The sequence below is a fragment of the Bombus pascuorum genome, chromosome 6 (assembly GCF_905332965.1).
Source record: "Bombus pascuorum chromosome 6, iyBomPasc1.1, whole genome shotgun sequence".
Lineage (NCBI taxonomy): Eukaryota > Metazoa > Arthropoda > Insecta > Hymenoptera > Apidae > Bombus > Bombus pascuorum.
Window position 1 is genome coordinate 15070394 of NC_083493.1, and position 20811 is coordinate 15091204.

Sequence of the window (20811 nt, forward strand, 5' to 3'; positions counted from 1 at the left end):
GCGGCAAGCGTTCGGATAGGTCGTTCCAGTCGTTCGATGAGAACAGTACAAAACCTTTGTCTCGCGATATCGGATCGAAATGTTGGAAAGTTAAAAAAATGTGCGGGGTCACCATCTCTCCGAGCGAGTCGGGTAAAATAGAACAATGACCGATGAAAGGAAATAGAGACAAAAGGAGAGAAAGAGAGAGGAGACAGAGCGTGTACGTGTGTACATATGTATGTATGTATGTACGTATGTGCGCGCGCGCGCGAAATTGATCCCATTGAACAGAAAGTCAGTTTTCGAGAGCGAAATATTTCAGTTTTCGGATTAATATCCGAGCCACTTATAGAACTCTTCGATCGTGGTCGGAGATTTAATTGATTTATCGAATAACGAATCACCATTCTCTCTATATTCATCGTACTCTTCTATTTTCTCGCGAAGAATTATTTCTACTCGGTATTTTAAACCCTCCGGTGTAGAATAATTAAGGAGCTTTCTGGAAAAATGTGCTGTAAGATAAAACGGTGAATCGAGTAATATTACGTTGAAAGTTTTAGTTGCAGTTTTCTAATGTTAGTTACGCTTCGATCGTTAATTGTATATAACGGATCTTAAAGAACTTTGTCATTTTTATACATAAACGATAAAGGTAGACGTGTATCGTGATCGTTCGATTATTCGATTAGAAAATGCATTTGTCCAGCGGTAACAAACGAAAATATTGGCAAAGTTTGTGCTGTGAAGTTCCGCGTAAATCTGCACCATATTCCGTGCGAAACAATTTTTGAATTAACGATCTAGATATCTTATAATTCATTATCATTAAGCAAGTGGATGCAATTATGCAGTAGGAGCAATTAATATATTAATCATTGGTGTTACGTATAAATGACGAAGTTGTAGATTCCAATCGAGAGGCAAATTATGTCATTATCGGATAATTAAAATGGCACGTGTTACTCTATCATTGAATTCGTTTTTCAACATGCTATAAGAATACGGCTCCGGCGAGAAAAATATCTCGTGTCCTTTAAGAAATACAAAATGGTAAATACCTTGTGTACGAATAGGTAAGTTCACCCAAATAAATTCGATATCAGTGAATTTATACTCGAAACATTTTTTCGTTAAACTATCAGAGTCTGCTCAAATATCGCGATATCTGATGACCACTCTGTATATTTACCATAGACCAATAGGTTCTTTTTCAGAAAGCTCCACAATTTCTCGCAGGTTTTTCGAGTTTTCTAACGGGAACAAAAATATGATAGTCGAGCGAAAGGCGAGTTACGTGAAATTTCTAACGCTGCGTCATCTGGTCGAGCGAATGCAAAACGAGTTGTATCTACTCGTACAAAAAAAAAAAAAAAAAAAAAAAAAAAAACGAATACTTTCACCGCGTGGAATTGCGTAATCCTAACGTGAAACATAGGTGGCCGGCCGTGAGTGCACTTTTATCGCAGTCCGTTTAATTTTTCTCCGTTTAACTTTATTGCGATGTATTTTCTATCATAGTTTGTTTATGGGCTACGCTGTGCGAGAACAGGTTTTCTTAACAAGGAGCATTATTCGATTAACCGATGGTGAAATTTCTCGATATACGAGTCTACTACCAGAATGCTGCAAAGTTCGTAAAAATATTTCTGAGAAAATGTTATTGGCAATTGGTTTAAGTAGTTGGCTCTATCTCTGTTTACTGTATATCCGTCCTTGTCGTATCTTTATTATTTTGTATCACGACCACATATCGACGCATCGCAACCGAAAATCTCTTTCGACGACGATAAGTTCTTTGCACACAATTGGAAACATCCATTTGAATAGAAAATGTGACGAAAATTTCTATCTAAAGTTTGCCAACCTTTCAAACGCTTACCATAGGAAATTTTTACGAACGTGTCGTATGCATTGTACAAACTTTCAAATTTTATCAATACTGTAATCACATATCTTGGTATTAAACATGTTTCTCCCAGCCACTCTGAAGATTTAAAATATCGATCGTTATAAAATCAGCTAGATCCTTCGTTTCTATAAAACTCCATGGATCTATCACCTAGCTTTAAAAAAGACTTGGAATTTTCAACTCAACAGACATAATTCCATCTTTCTATTATGTCCTACTTATCTCTGCTCTCTTTTAGCCACAAATTAATATCAAAATTGGCAAATCAACCAATGCTATTCCTGTGTGATCTTCCACTGCTACTGATATCTTTTAAATAATTTTACGAACATTGTAGCGTACTATTCCCAACCAGTCGACAACTATCGAATAGCGTTCCTTGTAAGATTCTCGTGAAGAGGGTACGAGCTCCGTTCCTATCGGTTCTCTCGTATCGCCCCAAACATTTCCCTACGAATCGTTCGAATTTTTTTGGTCCTGATCTCGGCTGGAAAAACAAGAACCCAGAGGTGGAATTCGAATGATGATGAAACCATGGCAGGAGAGGAGGATGTTTATCGGATCGTGGTTGGGCCAGGAATGTGGGTTTAAAGTTTGAGACGTGTAGGATTTTAACGATCGGGACCGAAAGAGAAGAGAAGAATATCCCAAATGCGTTCCTTCTTAAAATTCCCATGAAACACGTTGCACTTAACGTAACGTTAGAGTTTTTGAATGCTATCGATTTTCAATCAGAACCTGATCGAGAGCCTCTCGAATTTTGTGTCGATAGCAACGTTCAATCGCCAGGCTAGAAAGCTTCTTATAAATCGTAATATAAGTCGTAGGAGCTCGCCTGATTCGATATATTCAATTTCAGCAAACGTTGAAAGTATGTTTGTAGGTGACGATCTTTCGATTCTCGATAAATCCGCTCGTTCTTATACGTTCATTCTATTCGTCGTGGATCTTTCCAAGTCGATCTTAAAAAGTGTCCTTTTTCGTTGAAAAGAAGGAGAAAGGACCGTTTAGTTTCGTCAAAAGTATCACAAAAGTATTTAAATATTAATAGAAACATTTTACGAAGATTTGATGTGTGTTATACGAAACTCTGTGGAATTTCATTAACACTGTAACGAATAACGATATTATACAGTATCGCGATCGTATTGGTAAAGTTCGAAGCAAATTTGAAATTATATCTACAAGTTACGAGAAATCAATCATTAAACGATCGAATTTATCGATCGTATTAATCAAGCTGTAATATTTATTAGAACCGCTCTTGATTCTAATTTAAACGTTTAAGATACTTATTCGTATTGCATGAATTTCATCGCGAATCTAATATTCTACGCACGTTTCAATCGTATCATTCGTAAATCAGTAATATTTTTTAACGTGTAAAATATAGGTCGAGTTACTCTTATTCTTATTTATATCTTTGAAAATGAAAGGTGTACATTTTCGAATTGGTTTCAGTTTCAGTTATATAATCGTGACAGTCGTATCTCGTTACAGTTTCGTTGAAATTTCAAACAATTTTCTATAACGTACATTTTTTATATTCGTGCATGCTCTCCGTCACTGTAAGTGTTCAATTATTCGCATAAATCACCGTATATCTATAACTCAACCAGATACGGAAACGAAAACGGACGAAGTATTTAGAAAATACCTGTATAAAACGAAATGGAAAGGAAAAAGGAAAAAGAAAGAAGAAAGCTAGGCACGTTTAGCGTAATACGATAAATAGACGCGATGGAAAAGAAAAGGCAAGAGACGGTAGTTTGCCGAAGAAAGCGAACAAGTTGGTGACCATATGAATGATGGACCTGCTTAGGTCGCCTCGGCGAGCAGCTCGGTGTGTGCCAGTCCCACGGGATCCGGGGTACTGGAGACTCCGCTGTCCGTGAAGAGTGCCGGCGCCAGTCCACCTCAGTCCAGCGGCAAACACCTGCACATTAACCTGGGAAATCAGTTCAGGGCGGGTGGCTCTCTGCCGAATGTTAACAACAACGCGAATTGCGGCAATGACGCGAAAGAACACGCATCGCCGCACAACGCCGCTATCCACTCGATCGACCTTAAGGTATTGGTCATCTAACAAACCGTGTCAAACTTAGCTGTTTTTCGTCTTCACTGCCCCATTTTTTTTATTTTTACATATATGTACGTCTACATAGACATATTGCACCCACGTTGTCTTTTGGTTTTTCTTTCACCTGTTTCCTAGTTGCTTTTTGCGCCCTCCCGATCATCGATCGTCGTTCCCCTTTCGAATACAAAGCTCGTTAATCAATATATCGCCATGGCGCCAAAGCCACTTCGAAGTAGACGATCGATGCAAGAGCGAAACGGTCGTGAACAGATTTTTCTCTTTTTTCCTATTTTCTGTCTAAAAGAAAGTTCTTATCGAGCAAGAATGAAAATTAACGGTGGTCAAAACAAGTCGCGCGCCTACGCTGTTAGACATAAACAGAAACAGGATTACTTCGAGTCAAGCTAAGTAATTTTCCAAATTGTAATTCGTCAAATTCGGTTCTTAAATTTTCATCTATTCACGTTCGAAAGTAAATTACGCGTTCAACTCGTCGTTATTAGCAACGCGATAAACAGTGAAAAATATGTCGTATAGTTTTCCACGTGGATGTCTACTCGTCGAGTTTATTCGATTATAATTAATTAGTTAATTCGATAGCGTGTGTATATTACAGTACTTTTGGAAATTATTTCCTTATTTTATTATCTCTTACGTAATACTCCATCGCTAATTCAAATAATCCTACTACAGTCTTATTCGAATCGTTCTCTCGTTTCTCGTATATTTGTTGGATCTAAACTACCCGATAGTATCTTATTCGCTCGTTATTATGTAAAAGACCATTGTTTCGTAATATACAACAAGTTAGATTATTCTGTGCAAAGTTCAAGATTAAATTTTCACATGTCGAAGCTTAGCTGACTCGAATAACCCTTCCGTACTGTATACACTGTATTCGATTTGGCTCGCGGATGCGCGGTAGCTTGCACGGTATTGAAATTACATCGGTGTTGGTTCGATCAATTATACGAACATTATGGGGGATCTCTACTTGTTGCGAGTCCACGTTCGAAGCGTGACTCATGACTGGAGCAACGTACGGGCGATCGCGTGCCTCCTTTCATTAAACCGACTATTTCCAGTCGCCGTGTAAAAATAGACGTTTCAAGATTTTTCTCCGTAGTCGGACCGCGTCGTTCGATTCGATTCGTTTGGCCGTTCTCCCTGGATTTCGCGAACGAAACGAAACGTTCCGCGCGTGAAGCGGAACCGAGCCGAGCGTGTACTCGCGCGCGGCTACGCAAACTTTCCATTATCCGTTTGCTTCGACGCGAAATATCCCGAAATCGATTTCGAAACACGTTCGTGTTAATCTCGACCGGTTGGAATTCGCCGTTAGTTGGCCAGCTGGTCGAGGAATCGAGCTTCCATTAAACGACACCACGTGCACCACGTCCGCGACACGCGGATCAATCGATTCCCTCGGCCATTCAATCTACCTCTCCCCACTCTCTCTTTTTTCTCGTTTTTTTTCCTTTTTTCTTTCTTTGATACGATGTTTCTGCACGATAACGCATGACAACTTTTACTTAACAGTAGTTGGATAGCATAATGTGAGAAATAATAGTAGCTGCATAATTTCACGAGGAAACTTTTTGATGGAATTATCGAAGCATGAATAGATGGGTCGATATGCCGAAGCGACAGTTCGACGTGCATGCGTGGTTTTGCCTTAGTCCTTAGAAGGTAACGAACTGCTAATTCGAATGTTAAGAGCGTAGAGTTCAGGTGTTTGCTCCTTTTTCATCGCGTTTTCGTGATCTAGATTCGACGTAGCTAACGCGAAGGTCTGTCGTGATCGGTTGACGTAATAATAAACGTTACAAAGCCGCGGAATTTTACGTTTATCCATCCTAACACGCTAAAATATCTTCTCACGTTTCTGTACTTTTCAATGTAAACGATCTAAATAATTACACGAACGTTGTAGCATTGAAATACTTTTAAATAATATCCTAACGTATAATATCCTTGGGTATATTATTTGCCGTTGAAGCATCGTTCGATATAGCCTATCGTTGTGATATCGCGTTATCACCCGATCAGTTTGATTTAGGCGATCGAGAATAAAAGATTCAAACGACGATCGATCAAAACTTTGAACATTCGCTATCAATGAGTGCGAATTTCAAGTTGAAATCGAAACGATATTGAATCGCGACAGCATCCGATAATATTGCGCAACGGTTACGTCGAGACAAAGTCATAATAAAATTATCTTGGAACTTTAAGGATACCAGTTAAAATAGTAGCGTGTTGGACTTTTGCATATCATTATACAATGGAGGAAATGGCTATTCGGTGTTTCGCGCAAACATACAATTACGTTATATTCGAAGACATTCGCGAATTAGATTGTCATGCAAATTATAGTATCAATGAGCCGCAAATCGCGTCTCGACCATTACGTAACATAACCATGTCCAGGATACGCGTTATTATTGCGTCTCCAAATGAATTAGTCGTACACTCGAGCGTAACAAATTTCGTGGCAATACATTTTTTTTTATTATTGGGCGAATGACTAAAACGCGTGTTCCCTCAGCCGATTTTTATATTTTTCAAGTTTTCCGTACATTCGCCGAACATATTTCACCTTAACAACGATTTACATCGCAATCCTCTCTGTAATTACTTGAATTATAAGTTTGTTCGTTCTCTTCGAACGAAACGTACATACTCGTTTTAGACAAACTAATGTTCGGTATAGATACACGAATTATATCAATTTTGGTTACGTACACGATGCGTGTTTTCTTAGGTTTTTACTTCTTACTTTTTTTCCTTTTTTTTATTTTTTCTTTTTTTTCGTTGTTTATCATCGTCGAATATCCATTCGCGTAATCGTTTCCAAGCCTATCCGTAATTTCTCTGTCGTTGCCTGTAGAAAAAAAGATCGTTCCGTCGTCCCGGCATATAATCTTCTTTCCTTGACCTTAGACAATGAACCATACCTGAAAATCAAAGGAGTTCGTTGAATTATAACTGAAACGACTTAAATGTCATCTCTGCCTCGGTAACTGTTCGCACGTTGTCACATTTTCCGTACGTTCGTGTGTCTAAAATTATACGTAGACTGCGAATTCTTACGCGTAAATGTACGTAATGTGGCAAAATATCTAAAGCGGAACGCTCTTTGTTTATTTAGTTCGTATATAAACGGGGCAAGTCTTATTAGCGTGCAGAGATTTTTGCAAATAGCATGCCGTTGTTAGCTAAAAATAGAAAGTATGTCGCTTGTAGCATTGAACAAAATTTTGCAACAGCATTTGCAAAAGAGATTGTTATCGATCCGGCGAAGAAGTCGAGTGAGTTGCACTTGGAATTCGCTACGTTGCATAGGCAATTTACAGAGAAATAGAGTTCGTAGTATAACAAAGTGAATAGAAAGACTGAAACTATCCAAAACGATCTCGTAGAAGTGTAAAAACTAATTCTCCCAAGTAATCGTGGACAATGTAAAGCTGTATTAATTAATTTGAAAAAGGAAGGACAAATCCCATACAGTTCTTCGAGTTTCAAGTGCGTTCATTTTCAGCGCAGTTATTATGCGTGTGTGTCTGTAACAGTATGTTCGACAGTCACAGAATTGTGATCGTAACGTCGATGCCGCATTCTGTGTTCTCGTTTACAAATAGCAAGTGCCAAAGATCTATAAGATTTAATAACGTTATAATATTCGGCACGTTGTATCATTTAGCACGTGAAAGGTCCCATTTCTTTGACTTGCGTTGACAAAAATTTGAATTTGAATATCCGCACTCTAATTATACGTTGTTTTAGATGTTGATTGCATGGAAGTGCATGTTAATTATTACTAGACGTAGAAATGGTATTTCTATGTTTCGAATCGATCGATATAATCGCCTTTGAATATGACTCTTACTTTCACTCGATATTATCTGTCTGCTATCGTAAAAGAAAGTAAGGAATGTATCAGACTATGTGAAATGCACTTACGTCCGGTGCTTCCGCCATGGCGCATTTGGCGAGGTTATATATCTTGTCGCACTTATCAGAGCCCGCTATAAGAACCATAATGAAAGTTAGATGGCTGTAAAATTGAACATGTATAAATTTTTTATTCCGAGAAACATAAATTTTCTATCGCGAAATTTAAACCTGGTTTTTTCATTCTTAGGCTTCAAGATCGAATGTACTATGTTACTCGAAATTTGAATGTTCAGCCGTGAAACTTGACGTTTAAAAGAGAAAGTAAAATGATTTGAAACTTTAAGTATGATACAAGCAGTCACATACCTGCTGGAGTACATTTGGACATAACCGACTCTGCTCTTGCCTGGAATTGATCTGGCAGCAGACCTAACAACATATCCGCATCTATGTCGCCTTCGTCATCCACCTAAATTTTTTTTTTTTTTTATTTTATTTTGGGTATTTTACAATTTGTCCTTATGGACATTTGGTAAAGTGTTATATCTTATTGGTGAAGAAAAAAGAAATAAAATAAAAATAAATATAGCATGTGGGTGGCTACCCCCAGCGGGGTGCCAGCTTCGTTTTTTCTAAGTTATATCTTTTATGATCCACCTAAATGAAAAGATTCTTTGACTAATCCTTGCCTCCGTTTAATTCGCTAGCTGCCATGGTTTTCCTTTGACGATTATACAAAAAATCTATATAATAATGATACCAAAATTGGGATTTAGAAAATAAATATATATATATATAATATTCGATAATTTAAACAAAACATTCGATAAAACGTATTAAAGACCAATTAATACCTATAGAATCAATATAACGTCAAGGATAACGAAATTGGCAGCTAATGGGTTTGCGATCGTTAGTTGGACTTACCAAGCTGAACGCTTCGAGCAAGCAAAACATGTAGCAAGTGATGGACCTATCGTCTTTTAGTACTCCCTGGTCCACCTCGTCGATTTGCGCTGTGTTACGAATCGATTAGTTAGTTTTAATTTACTCGTACAAATTTTCAAATTCTCAACTTGCTGGTTAATCGTCTTCGAATTTGTTGCGAGTTGTGGCGATTGTGATACTAACCTTGCGTAGTGCCATGCTCGCTCATGCACCGAGCCTTATCTTCTGCCACCATGTCGAATATCTCAGGTGGTATCCAGTCCGGCTATGAACAAATCGAAATGATCATACGCGAGTGCCCTTTTTTCTCTTCCTCTCTTAATGATTTTATCGACCGTCTCTTCTCTTTCTTTCTATCTTTTTAACGATCTCATCGTATATCCACGATTCGTTACGGCAAGAAAATTCATCGAGAATTCGACATGGGTGACATTATCGATGAAGGGAGGAATTTAACGATGTCCAAGTTCCATCATAGTATAACACGGTATAGGACTTAACGCGCACTGTTTGAACGATTTGCTTTGAGATCGTTGCCCATTAGCATAGATTACACGAATAGTTGGCAAGAATTTATAATTCAATAGATTCAGATAAATGGAATACTTGAAATGATATCGGAATCGATTTTACCCAGTTGAAACCCGATTTCAGACACGAGGCTGGTCCATTTCGAGTAAAATCGTCTAAATTCCTTATTACCGTATTTCCTCTCGTTTACGTAACGATACGTTTCCTTATATATATTAGGTCGTCAGAAAAGTTTCTTTCGTTTTATAAGGAAATAACGGATGCACGATATTTTCCGTTTTATATTATTTTATCAATCAAAATAAAGATCAACAGATTGGCTTTCATGTTTGTATAAAGATGCGTCGTTGTACAAGACGTGTCTGTAAAGGAAAGACACTTTTCGGACAACCCTATGTATATATATATTATATTTCTATCGTATTGATTGCGTTATTGCTTAGACGTTCGTTCATCTTTTACCTCCATTATTCTCTTTATTGTTTTCTTTATCTTTCACTCGTAGAGAAATTTAATTTCATATATTTTTACGTAATTTCATATACGTTTACGTAACGATACGTTTCCTTATATATATTAGATCGTCAGAAAAGTTTCTTTCGTTTTATAAGGAAATAATGGATGCACGATATTTTCCGTTTTATATTATTTTATCAATCAAAATAAAGATCACAACGTTCGACAGATTGGCTTTCATGCTTGTATAAAGATGCGACGATGTAAAAGACGTGTTTGTAAAAGAAAGACACTTTTCGGAAAACTCTATATATATATATATGAAATTAAATTTCTCTACGAGAGAAAAATAAAGAAAAGAACAAAGAGAATAATGGAGGTAAAAGATGAACGAACGTCTAAGCAATAACGCAATTAATACGATAGAAACTTTCTACGCTCCAATTAAGTTTTCTGTTCGATCTCGAGTTCACTTGCCCCGTTATCGATTAGCCGGCCATACGGGTTGTTCGTATTGTTATTATTTGCGCGCGTTGACTCGTTTATATCTCTAATAGCTTTGTGCCTGACGAATCGATCAGATCGAATGCTAGAGTTCCTTTGGTCCTTCTCGTCTTGTCTTTCATCCCCTCACGACAAAAGTAAGCCCTTCCTTGAAAGCTTACCACGGCGTTCACGAAAATCGTCTGCAAGCACACGAGGCCAAGATACAGCAACGCTTGTTTGCCACCCATGATATACGTAGTCGAATAGCACACGTTATAATCCCGACACTGTTTGTCACACTTTTGCGAGTATTGTATGAAGCGATGTTACCTGTCGCGGCGTTTTTATAACGCCTCAGTTGGGAAGAACGTGCGGGGTGCACGGGATGTGGGCGTGTGCAAGAGGAGGGTTACCAAGCATGTATCTATCGTTCGTTGATTGAAGCCTCTTTGTCGTTCGGTTGTTGGCTGAGACACGGATAATTTTCGGCCGCGTAACGGAAGTGCGCTTTAGATTACGTACAAAGTCGCGATCGTGATCTTGAGCGCTTCCTGTGTCCTGTTTCCTTTTGTGAATGAATAGAAAAGTTGTTGGTTTCTTCCTTTTTTCGACTGAATTTTATTCAAACGTGTAAAGCTACCTTGAGATTAAGCGAGTTTTTGGAAACCAGGCGATTCGAATTCGAGTAATTCGAAAGTCGTCGATTAGCGTAAAATTGTTAGTTATTCGATTCGAAACATCCTTTCGAGTTTCTTCGATTATTCTCGCTCGTTAATTGATTTCCAGTAATTTGATATATTTCATTAACGTGGACCTGTTACTTTAGCGAACTTCAAATATCCTTTGCAACTTCCTAACAAAGTTAAGGTTCTCTCAATTATTTTTCGATCTAGAAAGAAAAATACCGATTGCTAGGTAACGTAATGTTACTTCTGCACTCGATGTTATCGCTTCCCTAAACCAGCTCCACTGTTTTTCAACTTTATATTCGCTCACAACTGACGTTTCGTACAGGTACGCTGGAACTATCAGAATTCGAGTAACTCGACTAACGTGGACGACGAGAGTTAAGCTAACAATTCTTTCGTTCGGCAAAGTTATGGTTCGCGATAGATCGATCATCTATTTGATCGTTTTGGGGCGCTGTTTTTACATGGAACATAATTTTTTGTGTCGATGAACACACAGGCGTCCATTGGTCAGCGTGGCTAATGGCAAATGAGTTAGCAATCTGTAGTCTGTTGTGACTGCTGAAATTACAGCGTCGTCCATGTTTCCTCTAATGACTCGTTGGACGACTCCGGCGGGCTAATTTTTTATGATTAAAATGTGAAATCGTTTGTTACAGAGATTTGCAAATAATTGTATCGAATTACTCGGCCGACGATACATTCCGTGATGCACAATATGTAATATACACATAATACTTGTGTAAATTTTCAAATTTCAATGATCGAAATTCAGTTGGCCTTTCAACAACGTATATCATTTTCTCGGGAACGTCGGATTGTCTATCTATTTATTTCGAGTCGTTTGAACACAGTTCTGTAAAGAAGGCACAACGCATTAAACTTTAAAATCAGTTTCGTCGTAAACAAGTGCGCTTATCATTCAGATAATTAAGAACTTATTAAAATGCAATGTTACGTAATACGCAACATCGAGCATGGAACGGTTAATAAAACTTCCTTTTCTCTGTCTTATTTTATTTTAAAAACGCATTAATAACATATGTATATATTTATGACATGCAAAAGTATGTATATGACATACAATAGGCTATCCTAATCAAACTTCTTGAGAAGTTAAAAATTGTAATCGTTAACCCGCTCACGTTGTTCGAGTGTCTGTCGTACGTTCTCCTATAATTCGTTTCTAGAATTTAATATCTGTAAAATTAACCTACGTCAGGAGAGACATCAGGAGATTGCGACACACCTCGAATTTAATTACCGTTTCGATCGGGCTCGAAGAACGATGTTCCGGCCCTCTTGTCGCGTCTCTTTTATCAATTTCACGGTCCGTCGGAAGTCTCGACTCTCAGAGAAATTCGTCGAGTGGCACGAGCAGTTGGAAAATTCCTCGTTGGAACCGTTTCTATGCGAACGACGCGACGCTTGGACGAGCCGAAAATCTTGTTTACCAGCTTTCGTAACTTGCTACCGGCTTGTAATTTGCCATCGAATCGCGATCGATCGTTGCTACCCGTGTGTATGCTAGAGCTTACAATATATCACTTATTCAGTGAGAACTAGCAAGGTCCGGCGATGTAACTTTGCTGAAATGCGAAACAGTATCGACATAGAGTAAGGAACGAAACGATCGAGGGATATCCTTGTGTAGGGTCGGTTGAAACAAAGCTAGAAAATCAATAGTATTCCGGTAAACTAATTTTGACAAACGTTACAAATCTTTTCCGTGTTTATGACTCGTGTGCCAGTTTTCCGTCAAGTATCTACGCGATAATGTTGTACGCGTTATTCCACTAATTAGCCTTCAACGTACCAATCAGCTTAATCAGAACTGCAAAGGAAATTTTTATTTCGAACAAAATTCCGACAGAAAAATAACGATCGGTCGTACCGATGGAAAATTATATAATTCCTTATGTCTCCGAGAAAAATTCGTGTCTTTATTTTCGTCGCGACCATCGTACGATCATTACGGTTGCTTGATACCTTGCGATCGCGAACACTGTAATTCGTCACGATGTTTCCTTCGGTTACGGAGAAGCCACTATTTTCAACTTTAACGAAATTATACGTAACGAAGCCCGAGCATCCTCTGTCACGTATATACTCGTATTAGTCGGTTTAGCAGAGGGTGGAGCGTGCGTTCTCGCGTCGATGGATCCTCCGGTCGCGATAATTGCATTTTTCATTTATCCTCGCGAACGGAACCGAGCACAGAGAAGAAAAAGGGACGAGCGAAAAGGGGGATGAACGGGCCGTCGCGTGTTATCGAGCGTAGTAAGCTCGTTTGGTCAGAATCGCGCAAAAGGGGAACATACCCTGCCATCCATTTTTTATCGATGATCCTCTCACTGCTCAATTAAATTTCGAGCCAGATCGCTCGTCGAAATGTGACATTTAACGATCGGATGCGATCGATATACACAGCCGTCCGTAAATATTAGGACGATTAGAGAAAGTAAGATTAATCTGAGAAATGATCAAGAACTTGTTAAAATAAAACTTTTAACGATTATTATCTATTCAATTATATTATGGTATTATTATACTATTTAATTTATTATTTTAATCCCAAATTTCAATCAAGATTTTCTATATTTTTAATTCATATTCGTCACGTTCCTCTTCCGACTCTTACGAATAGTTTCCACAAATTTTTATCTCGTTACCTTGCACGAACGTAAAATAGCAATCGGCTAATAAACGTTCGTCTAATAATTTGAAACAATTGTCGTATCTTATATGCAGCTGAAAAGTGAAAAGAACACGTGTTTGTTTCCTTCTCGGTTTCCTGCTGCATCGTTAGCGAAAACGAATGCCAGAAATAGATAGAAGAATGGAACGTGGACCGACTCATTGACTGCTACGATTTTCACGCAACACTCGCCGCTGATCAATCGCCTTTAACGAGCTCGCGCGAATCTCCGCGCATGGCCGTTAATTAACCGTGCCTGCCGAATTCGACTCCGTGGTTCTGGTCAAAGCGAAGTTATTCTGCTTTCATGACCGCGTGAAACCTTATTACTTAAAATATCTATCGCTAACAATGAATTCAAAAACATATATTGACCGGCAAACAGTATTCGCGAGATGCCTATGAACAGTGATAGGACTATTCTTGTTCAGTAACAAGTATACTTTTGTTTCCGACATTCTTTCGTAAGGGTAAAACTTATTAACTCATTGAGGATCAAGCGGTGAAATAATACGGAAAGTTACGTAAACGCAACATCATTGTCATAAAACGTAAATAAAGCTAGTTACTTTATCAACTTACCTATACAAAATGTATTAGAAGCCCGTTACACGAATCGAAGCTGCAGGAGAAATTGTACGATGTAAGAAAAATATCTTACTATAGCGATATAAAATACTCGAATTTCCTCGAAGATAACATCGTAGTATGCGGATGAAAGAAGAAACAACGAACAAAATAATGAGCAAATTCTCGAAATATCTCTCCATAATTGCAACATACGTTCTATAAGATTCGATAATACAAATTAGCCAAATAGAAACTACTAGAAATATGAAACGTTGCGTTAACGTAACTCTGATTCTTAATAGCTCAGTCTCAATCCTCGCTACTCCAATCAGCGACTTTAGAAAATTAATAAGACGAATCAAGCATTGAACCGATCTAAACTTTCCTCTTTCTGCTATAAACTTCGTTTTCATCTCTTGCGCCAACCATGAACGAAACGTCCGCGATGCTCGTTCAAAGTATAAAAGTATAAATTCGCCTTAACAAACCCTCGTTTCGCCTTCTCCCTCCTTATTCATGAAATCATGCGAAACAGCTCCAAAGCTCTACGATATCTTGTACAAAGAATGCGTGCAAAAGATTGAGCGATGAGCCGGACGTGATATCTCCTTTAGGGGAAGAAAAGAGGAGGAGGTGGGGTACGTGTAACGAGTGGCTTGGTGGTTGTCAGGAAGGAGGATGAAAGGATTGGAAAGGAAGGAGGCGAGTGTGCCCGGGCGCATCGGTCTCTCGAAGCCAAGGTCGGGTTTCGATCGCGCGAAGAAACGCACCCCCGGGGGATATCGGGGTCAAGAGAGCACTCGGTTTCTTAGCACCAGTCGATTCTAGGCCGTTGGTGCCAAACGTCCGCCCCAGTCCGCGGCCGGCTCGATTACAGCCGAATGTTCGAACCATCCTCGTTTGCTGCCGGAATCGATCGAATTTCAGCGGATTTCTGCTGGCCGCGCACGTGCAGTGGCCCACCTGCCGCGCGCCCGAGTTTACGTTGCCGTGCAAACTCGGCTTAACCTCTTGGACCCGAGCTAGAGTGCTGCCGAACATTGATACCGTTGCTCCAGATACAACTCTGCTCGCTTTTCCCTTCACCCTCCTTGCCACACAACTCTCTCACCCTCTCGATCTTTCTCTATCCTCCTGTTCTTTCGCCACTCGTCCAATAACCGTTCTATTTTAGCGTCGAGAAAACTATTCGGTTTCATTTCTTGATTAAGCTGACGGACAAGCGAGCACTGTTTTATTTGTTTAATTTCATTTGCTTATTTATTTATCCATTTGTGGGATAAAACCTATGAATAATGCAAAGGATGACACGTAGGAGAAAGATTTATAAACGAAGAACAAATTGTATCTCGTGAACAGCAGCTCAGTTTCTTTATTCAGTCGATAGAGACACAAAAAATCAGCAGGTTAATTTTATTAGTTATTTATTTAAGCAACAGATATCCTTCTGTTTTCTATACGTTTCTGTCCGCGTCAGAAAATGATTACCTAACAGTTACGGTTCGTGTAGCTGTGGAAGATGGAAAGTGGAAAGTGGAAGACGAAGAGAGGAACTGAAGGAAGGATTTTAGAATATAAATATGTTGGAATGATAAATCCCGTGAAAATAAAGATAGTTTTCGAGATTGGACGAATGTACATGACATTTCGGTTATTTTAACCTGGGTTACATAATTATGATTAGCCTGTCGCGCGAATAATGCCTCCTGTCCATTATCCGGTCGGCTAACTAGACGAACAGTTTCATGCTAAACAGCTAATTTGCCGCGTTAATTTATGCGTGACGATTAAACGGTTCGAATACGAGCGGAATATAGTCGGTGTTTGTTCCATCCTGGCCTTTCAATGCTCTCTATCAAGCGTACCTTAACTACATGACTATTCTTTGATGCAATAACTTTGTAACGCATTAACAAGCTTTACACGCATTTATTTACATTTCTCCCGATGGTTGGCTTCGATAGAAAATAACGCAAATGCCATGACTCCTTCGTACAGTCGAATAAACAGGCTCACAAAAGTATAAAAAAATAATATTTTCAGTCGGTCACGAAAATCTACATACACCTACGCTGAATCTCGTGTAATCCAATTTATCAAACAAATCAGAATCGTATTTTATCAGAAGGTTACTTACAGCTGCATATCGATACCGTTATTATCGATGTATTTCCAAAGCAATTTAATAAACGTTTCTACTAGAATTTTATACTCAATGCACGATAATGTAGACTTCGATGATCGATTGTACATACGTTTGCAGTAAATACTTTGTAACTTTTATATACACATTTTCAGATTGCTCTCGAACGATCCTCTCTCGTTAAAATATCAATGAAATTTCAAAACGTTTCGACACGCGCAATATAGACGTTAAAGTTGCCCATGCTAAATGTCCGAGTACTCTGGCGAATTAGTGTACGGATGTAGGTAGGTTTGAAAGAAATTAACGTTCTTGTGACGAGTTGGTCGGTGGAACTGGAGTTCGTGGTACGTGCCGCAGGGGTAAGGAACAAAACAAACGGGAACACGTGCTCCTAAGCAGAGTGCACTCGTATACAGAGTATTGATCGCGTTCTGCAGGTACTCGTTTGCTTGTTTCGTTAGCGGCACGTCGATGGCTACTACCGCCGTGACTGCAGCTGCAGCTGCAACTGCGCCTAGTTCCGCTAACCCCGGCAGCCAGTCACAGCGCCTGGCCTCGCGGTCTCCGCAACTACTATCCTTCCTTTTCGTTTTTGTACTGTATCTCTGAATCCACCCTGTACCACGTTTTTACAGCCTGGTCACACTACCAGGGTTGAAACTACCGACGTACTCGTACGAGATCGTTTGTAGTTGCGAAAAGTTGAATTTACTTGCATTAGATGTACCGTCATAAGTATAATACAGGACCGAAAAGACGATTAGGCAAAGAAATACGAGCCTGATTGATTATTTATGATATACTCGGCATAATTAAGTAGATGGGTATTGACCGAAAATGTCTTGCATTAGTAAAGATGAGTCATTTTTACATGACAACGTCAGTTATTTTTCCCTGTTCGAATTACCGTGTTTGACGTACAACCGAACTTAAATCTGGTCGCATTATTAATACAGAATTCTTCTGCAAATTCTTCTTTACAAGAACATCAATGAATATACGTTTCTGTTATTAATAATCGATAGGAAATACAAACGCGGAGCTTCGAAGAAATCAATGCTGCAAGGATCCTAGAGGATCCATTTCTTTTCTACGACATAATTTTATCTTCAGAAATTTTTCTCAGTCCGAGTTTCCATTATCGCGTTTATCGTAAATCTGAAAGTTTTATCGCGTTATCTCTTCCTTACGAAATCTTCCGAAGAAATAAGTTTCTACCATTAATGATCGATAAAAAGTACAGAGTCGTAGTTGCAAAAAGATTCGACTCTGAAAAGTTTAAATTCATTTGCCTGTCGTTTCATGGTATTTATCTATGATAATTTAGTTTTCAATCATTTTTCTCATGCAAATTGTCGCGCTTACTGTAACCGCTTTACATAATCCGTGTCTATCAGACACTCGGCGAAGCCACGTGTCGCTGTTCGTCCCTTCCCTCCTGTCTCGACCAGACGATTCAGTAAGCCGACGACTGAAATCGACTGGTCGTTATTTATTCTACAGGTGGCCGTGCACGATGGTTTCGTTCATGCCGGTACGTAAGTGCGTGGAAATATTTCGAGGCTGGAAATTCCAGTCACTCGTCTTCCGATCCATTCGGAAGGGACTATGCCGGAAACGTCGAAGCCATCCGCTCGCGGCAACAACCCTACGGAAAATAACAATTTCCTGATTAGAATTTCGCTCCTCAGTTCCAACGAGTTTCTCCTGCCAGAGAATCTTCCGTTTCCGTTACTTTATATATCATTAGTCGCGGAAATTGATCCTTACTCTGGTTCGATCGAAACTCCCTCGTGAATCCACGGGTCTTCCTTTACGCCTTCTTCTACGGTTTCTGGTCATCAAGACGTAGAAACATCGCCAATGTGCACACATTTCGTTCTCGCTAATTATTATATAATACGTTGGCTCGTGAAAATATTTGCACACGTACGATCACATTTTAAATAATAAATAAAATAATAAATAAATACCCGATTCAAGAAGAAAAATTGAAAACCAGATGTAATTTTAAGACGATGGATAGAAGCATACAAGTTCCTAACATCTACAATATATACACGTGCGTAATACTATAGTAATTGATAAACTTCGTTATTACAATTGGCTCGCGCCTCTGACTTATATTAAAAAGAAGAATATTAAAAGTTTCGAGTGGTTTCAATTCGACGACGAGAAACTATGTATCTTTCACGGCTGGTATAGTTATAATATCCTGACTTTTTTCCATCGGTGATCTCTCGAGATTATAAAAGAAGAAGCTACCAACGGTTTCCACTCAGACATCCCACTGTTGCGATATAATTGGATTTTCCTGATACATAATTCATATCGCGTCTAGCCTACGTTCAAATTGCTTCCAATTTTTCGTTGCTTTTTTTCTTCTTTAGAAAATTGCGTTCTTCGGGATTTTGGTATTCGGACTGGCTCAAAGGGACCTCGAGACGATGGAAATTCAGGCGATACTTGCGTCTGATTTATCTGCCATTTCCGTGGACGATTATATCGTAATATCCGGTGTACCGTAGTCTCCATGGGATCTTTACCCTCTCTCGACGACTTTGATATTCCACGAAATCTCTTAGAATCCCGATTACTGCTTTTTCTGACGTTTACAGGCAAAGACGTTTGCGATAAAAAGTCATGGCTCGAGCAGTCCACGATCGATTTCACGATGATAAAACACGATCGCTCGTTGAAACGTTGTAAGTATACTGCGTTCACACGAACGAAAGCGTCGTTAGAAAGTATAAACGCGACTTATTGTCAGATCTATTAATGGCGTGGCAATCATCGGGTCCATAAATTTTCTTGCTTCTATTCGCGTCTTTCACGAGCACGTTTATGGTCAGAGTGCCCCACAAAACGATTGTTTAAGGAGCGGATAATATCCAGCAACCAAGAGAAAATCGGACACGTGGGCGTCGATCAGCGCATTCTCCCCTTTCCTAGCATGCAGTTGTTAAAGGTTACTCGGTGTTCTCACCGAGTTTGTCTCGGTAAACTGTTACCTCGAACGTGAATTAGATGCCGACTTAATATTCCAATTACGACACAACGTACGATTTAATTTCAACATATACACATACGATTATAAATGTACGAAAGGAATTATCCTGCGTATTACGAATGAAAATATACGCAGCTTGCAAATTATCGTATCGTAAGTTCTCTGTCGTTCGATCAAAATTTCCTAAGAAACGAAAATTTCTCAACAGCTTTCGAGCTTTCGTTTCCTTACTTACGTTGATAAAGCGACCATACCGACTTGATTCCACATGCATAAATATTAATATTTATTCTAGTCTCGGGCGAAAGAATCTTATTTTATATTTTCCACTTGTTTGTCCACATATAGAATCATCCCTTGGTCGGTAGACCACTTTACGCGAGACGCTTTGTATATGAGTTTGCACAAAGATTCAGAAAGTGTAGTAGTAAGGTAACATTTTTAAAAACGAGATCGGATGTAGCGAGACAGGATACGACGAGCAACGGCGAGTCCTGCGTGCTTTCGTGTTATAGAGCCTTGAATGGCAACGGATGTCCCCTTGTAAGTAGGTCACCGACGTGTCGGGAGACGGTAGACGGTGGTGGGTGTCCCGACGTCGTTGCGTGGGTGGAGCGAAGTCGTGAAAGGACTAGAAGCGAAGTCGAAAGAGAAAGAGAGAGCGAAACAGAAGGGTTGAAGGAGTGGCAAGAGGGAGCTTGCCGCTCCTCACTGATCGGTTCCCGACCTCTCCAACGTCTTCCGCGTTTCTCGCCATTCATACTTGTTCCGCGTGTCCTCGTCCTACCTACAACCCCAAGAATACGGTTCGTGCACCTCGTCCCTCGAGTCCCATACGATAAATCGTTCTCGTTTAGGAAATTAGAGCTTCTTAAGCAAATGCTAGTAGGTGTTGTAAAGTGAAAAATTGCACACGATAGCACAAACATTACTTATACACGACGTAGGTGGAAGTATCGATCGTTTGTAGCTTCGGATGGAATTTCGTGGAAGTTCGTAAACGTTGTTTCTTCGGCTCTGTTTCAGTAAACGGCTGCCATTTGGAAAATTAAAGTTTATTAAATAAATTTTAAGCGAAAAATTCCACGACAGCATGAAAATCGGTTATATACGACGTAGGTGGAAGTATCGATCGGATTTAGCTTCGAGTGGAAATTCGTGGAAATTCCTACGCTTCGTTTTTTCGGATCTCGTTCGGTAAATGACTCTAGTTCAGGAAATTAAAGTTTGTTAAACAAATTTTAAATGAAAAAGTACGCGGTAGCTTGAAAATTGGTTATATACCACGTAGAGATGGATGTATCGATCGGTTTTAGCTTCGAATACAAATTTCATGGAAATCCGTGCACGTTGCTTCTTCGAAATATCGTTCGGTAAATGGCTGCCGTTTAGGAAATTAGAGTTTT

The 20811-nt window shown here is 39.3% G+C and overlaps 2 protein-coding genes across 8 annotated transcripts in view; one reads left to right on the forward strand and one right to left on the reverse strand.

Annotated features, from left to right (window-relative positions):
* The window catches only part of LOC132908069 (CREB-regulated transcription coactivator 1-like), a 60280-nt gene that overhangs the window by 4513 nt on the left and 34956 nt on the right, over window positions 1-20811 (forward strand). For 5 of the 7 annotated variants that reach the window (XM_060961686.1, XM_060961688.1, XM_060961687.1 and 2 more), the window contains exon 2: window positions 3717-3965. The exons of the other annotated variants lie outside the window; for them this stretch is intronic. In XM_060961686.1, the coding sequence (XP_060817669.1) occupies window positions 3717-3965 (249 nt within the window). The remainder of the gene's footprint in view (window positions 1-3716; window positions 3966-20811) is intronic. 7 annotated transcript variants of the gene reach the window in all.
* LOC132908095 (pheromone-binding protein-related protein 6-like) lies at window positions 6514-10628 on the reverse strand. The gene is made up of 6 exons (XM_060961754.1): window positions 10472-10628; window positions 9003-9084; window positions 8799-8887; window positions 8238-8340; window positions 7938-8002; window positions 6514-6931 (listed from the first exon to the last, which is right to left on the reverse strand). Exons 1-6 carry the CDS (start codon window positions 10538-10540, stop codon window positions 6914-6916), a joined length of 426 nt encoding a protein of 141 aa, XP_060817737.1. The 5' UTR covers window positions 10541-10628; the 3' UTR covers window positions 6514-6913.